Source organism: Colossoma macropomum, unplaced genomic scaffold (assembly GCF_904425465.1).
Source record: "Colossoma macropomum unplaced genomic scaffold, Colossoma_macropomum, whole genome shotgun sequence".
NCBI lineage: Eukaryota > Metazoa > Chordata > Actinopteri > Characiformes > Serrasalmidae > Colossoma > Colossoma macropomum.
The window spans coordinates 14,895,851-14,905,498 of NW_023494809.1; the positions used below are offsets into that span (position 1 = coordinate 14,895,851).

Sequence of the window (9,648 nt, forward strand, 5' to 3'; positions counted from 1 at the left end):
AATACTATCTACTGTCAGCAAGACTTTTCTTTAGGAAGCTGAGACATGCTCCACTCTTCACTCGCAGTTCACTGCTGGCTCATGTACACAGAGCTGGACAGTTACCATTCTCCTCTGGAACCATCTCAAGTGATGTTTCTCATGCAGCAGCTGGAAAAGCTAGCAAACTGACAGTGACTAAATTGGGAAAGAACCAAGTATATCCTCCAAAACACTTGGTGGGAGAAGATGTCTGGAACCAGTCCTGGTGAAACTGGTGAAGCTTATTGCACATGATCTCATCATATACACCACAGGTTCTCAACCCTGGTCCTGGAGTACCCACTATCCTGTATATTGTTGTGTTTTTCCTGCTTTACACATCTGACCCAGCGCATGAAGAGCTTGTTAATTTGTTAATGAGTTCAATCAGTTGTGCTAGATGAGGCAACCACTGATCTACACTAAAGGGCCCACATCATGAAAAACTGAATGTTCCTAAAGTTTCCAAACGTACTGTTGCCTCTCCAGACCACATATTTATACTAAAGACCATTCTACATTTACTGTTTTACATTAAATTATATCCACATATTTAGCCTACAGCAATTTAGCTTTAGCCCTGTCCATTCACACAGAAGTTATAAGGAAGGTTTCAGCCTGGACTGCCTTTTCAATACAGAGCAGCCAATCATAACAGAGCTCATTTACATATATACCACTCTTAAAGACACAGAAACAAAAACAGCCTGTTTAATTCTAAGGGATAAGGAGAGGATGGAAAATAATCATGTAAAGAATTATTACTACTGTTTTTGGTATGTAAACCCTCACAAATTAAATACAATAACAGTGTAGGATATGGGCCCTCTTTAACCTTTAATTAATACACTCTCTTCTGGGATCACAGAGAGAAACAAACCAACCACCTCCAAGTCCAGCAAAGTTCTTAGTTCTACTGCACCACACAGCCACTCTGGAGGTTGAAGAGGTTCATTTTGGCCAAGAAGACAGTTATGAGTGAATACAACATGAATACAGCAGCTGGTAAAATATTTCTGGAGACCATTTCATAAGATCTTCACAATTACAACAGACTCTTTTTATGAAGCAAATTGATTGTATTTGCAGTTTGATTTTGATGTTTGTGTGGTAACTTCAGCATCTATTGAATACTGTGCTAATAGATTGTGGGCCAGTTTAACAGACCTAGATCAAGCCTAAACCTAGACTTGAAAAAAATGTCATTGAAAACTCTCCACTGACACTAAAATGTAGTCCTAGATCAGCCTTAATCCATATCAAGTGATTCAAAATCCATAAAGTTAAAAAATTAAGTTTATTTTGTACTTGGTGGGAGTATAGTGATGTTTTTATTACTCATTTATGGTGGAGTTTTAAAAGATCAGTGTTGCTCTCTCAGTGTTCTCCTGCATGAACCTTACAGACTGATGCAGTGTTCACATTACAGCTGATGCAGGATTCCTGAATGGGAGATTAAAGATGCAACATTGTTTTGGAAATTTAACCTTATTTGGCCTGGTGATGATGCAGCATCTGCCCTTTCAGCATTACAGGAGGTGTAAAAGGAGAATTCCAACTGATTTCCAAAATGTCTGCATAAGACATGTTGAGATGTAAACAAAGTCATTCAGAGTGGTTTGGTGTAAAATGCTCTGTTCCAAAGAATTGTTCACAGTGGTGGTGATAGGAACCAGACAGACATCCACCTCTAAAAGCTCCCTTACAGAAATGAATGACATGAAATGGTTATGAACACACTGCCTGATGCCTGAGACGTTGTCTTACAGTAGTTTTGAGATGTTGGCCTAAAAAAGGTAAACTAGTTCCCAAAGAAAATACATATTCAGTTAATTTACTGTTATTTTACCATAAAAATTACACATAAAAACTCAGAAGACACGTGTAGGTTTACTGGTGGTTTTGGAGTCTTTACAATGGACTCACATCAAACCACTCTGAATGACTTTGATTACGTCTCAACCACTAAATTATGCAGAAATTAAAAAATGTGGAATTTCCCTTCAGGGGTTTATGGATCCACATGTTTACCAGATCAGGTAAAAATAGAAATGAAGTTTTTATAAGTTTTTGGACACAGCCAGAAGATGTATTCCAGTCTCACTAATTAAACCACTCTGATTGACTCGTTTCCATCTCAACCACTGACCTATGGGAGAATTCTGAAAAATCAGTGGACTTGCCCTTTAACTCACCTTGCTGTGTTTCTCTGTGTGAATGCACTGCTACGCTAATCTATACAGTACAGTATCGTGTCTGTAATTTAGTCATACAGTCTGCAGCATCTGTCTGTGTTCTGCACTGCTTTACATTCAGAACTGGTGTTTGCACCAGGAGGTCCTAATCCCAGTCCTACTGACCCCATGCTCTACACACCCAGCCCAACAGGAGCTTGTTAATTAGTTAAATGTTAGAGTAGAGAAAGCCGAAGACTGTGCAGAGCCTGATATCACCAGGATTAAGGCTGGGAATCCTGTGCTAATCACAGCACTTATGACTGTGGAAGATCAAAAATCGATAAAAAAAGTTAGAGGCAGATAAACACATTACAGCTTGTTCATTTTATTATTGTTTTATTTCTGAAACGATAAAGAAAAGTGAACCAGAGGAACTGATATTTGATGTCTTGATGTTGAAAAATCCTACTTGCGTTTCTTGAACACTGAAAAGTAAAAGTACCACAAAATCAATGATTAAATAAATATTTTTATGATTATAAAAACTGTGTTATTTGTGAAAACAGTAAGTGGAATATTCATTGAAAACAGTCTTACTTTTCTTTTTAGCTTTCTTCTTCATCACTTTCTTCTTCTTCTTGGGTCTGGTATTGTCCAAGTCCTAAAATAAAACACAGAGACAATATTTTAGTTTTTGACAATCAGACTAATGAAAATTTTTTTAATAAGTCTGTCTGAGCTTTTATGGGTGAAAGTCAAATAGCCATGGACGTTTAAAAAAAAAAATCAATAGTAAATTAGATAATTTGATATGTAAACAAGCTTTTCTTTGTAGTGTTTTACATTCAACTAAGGACTATGATTAAATCTGTGTCTGAAGTCTATTCTCTACCAGAGAGCAGTGTACATTACTTATACAGCATACAGGCTTCATACAGGGAAAACTGTTCTGATTATTTAGTGTATACGGTTCAAGGCACAGCTTGCTGCTATCCCCCCCACCCCACCCCCTTACCGTTGCCTGTCTGCCGGTCAGTGCCGTGATGTCGCTGAAGTGTGTGATGTTGCCCAGCTGCGTGGTCATTCCCACCATCCGCCTCTTTTTGGCCTTTTGGTCTCGTGTAAGGCTCAGACGTACCATCATGGACTCCTCATAGTATTTTCTTAGGAAATAAAGAACAGAAAGGAAGGCATAAATGATCAAGAACAGGGACAGGGCAGGGACAGAGATGAGGCAGGGGCCAGTAACCAGGAACAGAGCCAAGGACATGAGCAGGGACAAGAAGATGGGCCAGGGACAGGAACGGTAACAAGGACAGCAATGCTGTTTTTATAGTCATTAATATAAACAACACCAAAATCAACAACTAAACTGTGAAAAGTTAAGCAAAGCTCTTTATTTCACTGTTCTTTTAATTTATATAAGTATTCAGTCCTCTGTTGTTTCTAATAAAAACTCATGGCAAGAGTTATTAGTATTAATATGTGCTGAAGAGACATTTTTCTCAACACGATTCCTTTAAAAAAAGTTCTGGGTTAAGTTTTTTGTTTAGAAATCCCATTAAGTGAGTAAACTTCATGGTTGAATTTTATGTTTGGTTGATTTGGTTGAAGTGCAAATATGTTTACTCATCCTCTACATAGAACATACTTCTGCACATTTTATGGCACAATTACTGTTAATTTGATGAATAACAAACATCTCTCTCTCTCTCTCTCACCTGTGCTGCTCTTCTCGGATCTCTCTATCGGTCTGGAAGTCCTGGCGGTCTCGGATTTCTTCAGGAGCGTCGCTGTACTGCTGCCGGAGCTCCTGGATGACAGAGCTACGTAGAGCCGCTTTCTTCTGTTTATCGGCGAGATCCTTCTGCCTGTCTGCCTCTGTCAGATCCCCGGCTGTGAAACACGCAGGAGAATTTTACTGAATTGCACAAAATCACTAGCAAAACTCAAACCCATCATCATCATCTCAGTGTCACTAATGAAGCTTCTATAAGCATGTCTGATCTTCATGAGAAACTAGATGAAATGTTTTTAATTATTAAAAACATACTGCACAATTAAAGTCACTACATCATTAATAATTTCTCTCTCTCTCTCTCTCTCTCTCATATATATATATATATATACTATATATATATATATATATATATATATATATTTGTGTATATGTACATAAACATTTTACCATAATGAACTGGAGCAATCTTGGGTGGTCTATATTTCCTGTCATTAGTGAGCCCTGCTTTCTGAGAATCTTTCTTATCTCCATCTTCTTCATCGTCATCATCATCATCATCTTCTTCCTCATGCTCACTGAACTGAAAAAGTAAAAGAACAACCACTGACAATGAAACACAAATGTTTACAATGTTAAAGATTAATAAGTTAAAATGATAGGAATGACTGTTACCTTACTGACAAGATTCTCAGGATTTGGACGAAAGTGTAAAGGATCGTTCTCAGCTATGACAAAGTATAAAATTCGACAGTTAGACAGAATCAGACCACAGTAATGATGTAAACATGTAGCATCACATATATAACTACAGTAAGGCTGCTAAGCATTAGTCAGTAAACAATCTATAGATTATTTTACTGATGCAATTAATAAACTTACTAAAGCATTTAACTGCAGTTCCAACAATTCATTGAAACAGGGATGCTTTTCAGTAACACAAACTGTTAATTAGATAAATCCATGCTGGAGCTTAAACACACAGAACATCCCTCACCAAATATAAACTGAGACTTAAGTGATTCTAAAGTTGTAATTACATTCAAGTTGATCAACAAAAACAGCACATCCTGACAGATTCAGACTACTTCGACAGTAAGCTGTAGAATTAATAAACAGAGAAAACTTTACACATTTTATTAATCTGATTTATTAATCATGCAGCAAGAACTACTGAACCTTAGAGAGATCTCTGTTAGCCTACAAGTTCCTGAGCAGAAACATCAGGATGTTAGTCACTCCACTCTTGGAAAAAAAACAGCTCAGAATATTAATTAAGAGGCTGTAGGAAAGGATTTAGTATCTAATACCTAAGGTCTAATAATTAAGGGCTGGGATTTAGGGTCTAGGATTAAGCTTCCAATAATTAAGGTTTAGGACCTAAGCGTTTAGGATTCAAGGGTTAGCAATTAGGGTCTAAGATTTAAGGGTTAGAATTTAGTGTGTAGGATTTAAGGATTGACATTTAGGATCTGGGTCTAGGATTTAGGGCCTAATATTTAAGGGTCAGGATTTAGCATCTAGAACTTAAGAGTTAGGGTTTTGGGTTAAGGATTTAGAGATTAGAGTTCAGTGGCAGGGGCTAGAATTTAGAGTTCAGAGAATAGTATTTAGGGCAGAGATTTTTCAATCCACACAGTCCATAACTGGAAACTGGATTCGAGGTCTGGATTTAAAGACCTCTGATTTAAAGTTTAGAGCCTAGTAAATTGGGTTTAGGATCCAGTACAGGGGTTATCAATCTTATCCACAAAGGGCCAGTGTTGCTAGAGATTTTCATTCCAATGCAGCAGAAACACATCTGATTCAACTTCTTCCCCATCTTTAAATGTTTGGATAGTTATATGAGGTGCTCCTTTTTAGCTGGAATGAACACCTGCAGCCACATCGGACCTTTGTGGATAATGCAGGACCCCTGATCTAGTATTTATTTGAGAGTTTTGGGTCTAAGCGTTAGGTTTTATATATTAGGTGTTGGGGGCAGCCTCTCCGTGTAGTCAGTTACATTGATGAATAGCAGCAGCCTGATATTCCAGTGCATCAAACCTTTATAATGAAAAATAAGTCTTACACAGACTTCCGGTGACAGCAGTTCGCACTAACTTATCAATCTGATACTTCAACTTCTGATCCAGAGGACGCATCTTCTCCAGAATCTGCAGAGAAAATAATTTCACAAGCAAACTAATATTAGGGCCATGTTAGAGGAGCACAAATCTGATGGATCTGAATTTTAAGATGTAAAACTCTGTCATAACAAAAAAGAAAAGACTCAGTAATCAGACTGCTGCAGTCTCTTCTGAGTTATATTTCACTGTATCTATAAACACTCAGTGAAAATCTTACAGTTCTTATGGTGACAAGTCTCTGGATGGCAGCGCTGTCGATCAAACTCTGTCCATTTGTCTTAACGCACATCAGATGAGTAACATCTTGGAGGTAAAACAGTAGAAGGTGGTATTTCAGGTCCAAAAAAGACAAACCCTTCAAACAAAAAAGTACAATTAGAGAACTTTTAGCTTTGAAGGTATTTAAGTATTTAATCAAGAAGATTTCTGTTCTAACCTTGGAGGTCTGATATTCCTTTTCTTGGACTTTCTTTATTAGGTCCCGAACATGGCTTGTGACAGACACCACCTGAAATTAGAGACAAGAACATTCACCTGAACACCTACTTCAAGCCTACTACGTAAAAAAACCTAAGCCTTATAGAAACTGAAACGTGGCTCAGCCAAAATTTTAAAAAGTACACGTCAGACACAAAATGTTTTCACTGATTCCTCCTTATCCCAAGTGTAGTCAAACTGGATTTGAATTATCGGTGAACTATCCCTTCAAAGGCTGACTCAATAATAGTAATAAAGTGAAAAAACTGCACAATCATAAGATGATCTTTAGAGAACTGTATATTTAGCACATTTAACTAATATTTCAGCTGTAAACGTTTAAGGCTTATAGACTCATACTTCAATTTTAAGCTTTTTCAGACCTGTTCAGTGAGTTTGTTGAGCACCTGAACCGCTTTGGGCAAATCATCATCAACGCAGTCCTGAAAAAATAAAACGAATAAAGTTATTATCACATTTCTTGTTTTGTCTTGTTTAAATCCAAATCCAAATCCAAATCCAAATCCAAAATAAATCACAGATGAATACGACAATTATCCACCAGAAAAGTTAAAAAGCTCACTACAAAAGAGCTAAAGCTGGCTTGTTTACGGGGTTGAAGTTGGCTTAACCTTAAATGGTGCAACGGTTACCGTATGGCACTCCAGGCGCCAGTATGTAACTATGGCCCTTGTTAAGGTGGAACGGAAAATACAAATAAGAAGGGGTCTCCAGCTACGTGCTTGTTATTCGAACTGTCTTCTTAAATTTTAATAGATTAGCTGCTTATTATACCCATCACTATTAATCAGCACTTTTTAGTGTATAAATCCGAAGTTTAATAAACATTTTATCCACACAATACTCACGTTATGAACACCGGTGGTCGCCATCTTGAACTACGGCACACGCTTTAGGACACGCGAGACGGTCCGTAAGATTTTACGTTGCGATTTTTTTTTTACCTTTTAATGGGAAACGAGCAGATCAACACAGCAGATGGTACATCACATATCAAGATAAGGTAAACTTTAGTGTAAAGAATCATGTTTTTACAGTGTACATGTCATATTGGGCTGTAAAATAAAACCCACATTGAGGTTTTTGTGGTGTATGATTACTACAGAATGTTTTATTTTCAGTAAACAAATGAATTAATTAAGCAGGCATGAAGAGTTGCTTGTAAATTTCCCACACAGTTACTCCTAACCATAACTTAGAGCATTTATGTTAAGATTAGGCCACTTCTGTTGTCATTGTTGATGCTGTTGACTCAATATGTTGTTTACCACATCATATATCACATTTTTATCGCATATCGCATTATAATACGACAGAATATAAATCAGCAAACGTAAGAGCGAGTTTGTATGTGATTATTTTGTGCCTAATTTTAATGTGTTTCTGTCAACACGAAATAGCGGTATTTTAACCAGCAGATGGCGCTGCAATCCTATCACTCAGCGTGGGTGGCTCAGTAAACAGCACTGGTTAAAGTGGAATTCCACCGATATTTCAAAATTCTTGAATAATTCAGTTGAGACGTAAACAAAGTAATTCAGAGTGGTTTGGTGTGAAATGGTTCATTGTAGACACTCATTGTAAAGTCAGTGGTGGTGAGAGAACCAGGGGTCGCGATGTGTACAGCACAAATATAGACATTTTATTTACCGTCCAAAACCACCGGTGAACAGGTGTCTTCCTTTATATGTTTTATATGTAATAATGATTGTACAATAGTTAAAATCTGAATCGGGGACTATTTAGCCTCACAATGACCTGCATGTAGCCTCCACCATGGATTTTAAAAATGTTTTAGACCAAAACTATCGTAAAAATGTTTCAGACAACGTATATATAACAATGTCATGTAATAACTTTTTGCGAGGGAGCTTTTAGAGGTGGACGTCTGGTTCCTATCACCACCACTGTGAACCACTTTAAATCTGTAAGTGTCTCTAGAATAGAACATTTCGCACCAAACCGCCTTGAATTACTTTTTTTTTTTTTTCATTTCAGCTATTTCATTTTGTAGAAAATTTGTAATAGTGGTGGAATTCCCCTTTAAGTTGAACAGATGGGCAATGATGAAAGCGAGAGGGCCATTTCTAAACACTTGGGGGAGCCAACTGACTTCAATCATATTATATTGGATGCAAGAATAAAATGGATAACACTAATACTAATACTGAAGTTTGATAAGTTTAAGGAACAGTTTAAGGAAAAGTTTTTTGTCTCTAAAAATTGCAAAATGTGTTTAAGTGACGTGTGCATAGTTTCTGCTGTCTTGATTTTTTGGAAGCAAAGCCATCAGTGATCTCTTCATATGATACTTTTAATGCCAATACAATGACTGAAAATGAATAATAATATAGTAAAAATATGATACTCATAGAGCCCCAAGTGACCCTAAACAAGAAATAGTCCTGTTTAGGAGCAGATTTGGACATTAGGTAAGGTAACCCATATTTAAGTGAGATAAATTGTGTGTATCACAAAGTTTATTACCTCTATAATTAGTTTAATGGGGTTAATAAGTTTCAGAGAGGTATGGATCTGAGAGTTTGTCTGTTTGATGAGGCATCCTGTAATTTACTGTTTTAGTAATCAGCATTTCTGATAAAAGTGCCTAGCTGATGTTTTAAAGGGCCCATATTAAAGAAAATTTCACTCTCCAGTCCATACAGTCCACATATAAAAATTAAGCTACATAAATACAGCCTGTTTGGAATTCATTGTTTTTTTTGTGATGTCACAAAAACCCAACACATTTACATACATTTAGCTGCTTAGCAAAAGTTAGAAGTGTCTCAGCCAGCCAGCTTTTTAAATGAGGCACAAGGACAGCCAATCAGAACAGAGCTCATTTACATATTATTTATATCAGTCTTAAAGACACAGGTTGTGTAATTCTGTATTAAAGAGATATTCAATGTTAAAGAAATTCTATATTAAAAGGATAAATAAAGGTTGCAAAGTGATCATGTAGAAATGAATTATGACAGTTTTTGTAAATAGAAAAATAAAAGAAAAGAAAAATGTGAGATATGGGCCCTTTAAATGTGTTTTTGTGGCTGTGAGGACAGTCAATGCTGTACTTTAGTGT

The 9,648-nt window shown here is 36.7% G+C and overlaps 1 protein-coding gene across 1 annotated transcript; it reads right to left on the reverse strand.

The window, feature by feature from the left end:
* Positions 1–2,567: 2,567 nt before the first annotated feature.
* Positions 2,568–7,452, reverse strand: ngdn (neuroguidin, EIF4E binding protein). Its single transcript, XM_036558880.1, has 11 exons — positions 7,412–7,452; positions 6,926–6,985; positions 6,502–6,573; positions 6,283–6,420; positions 6,008–6,092; positions 4,612–4,664; positions 4,387–4,519; positions 3,920–4,094; positions 3,214–3,361; positions 2,796–2,859; positions 2,568–2,683 (listed from the first exon to the last, which is right to left on the reverse strand). The coding sequence occupies exons 1-11, from the start codon at positions 7,433–7,435 to the stop codon at positions 2,664–2,666; spliced, it is 972 nt and encodes a 323-aa protein (XP_036414773.1). The 5' UTR covers positions 7,436–7,452; the 3' UTR covers positions 2,568–2,663.
* Positions 7,453–9,648: the final 2,196 nt, after the last annotated feature.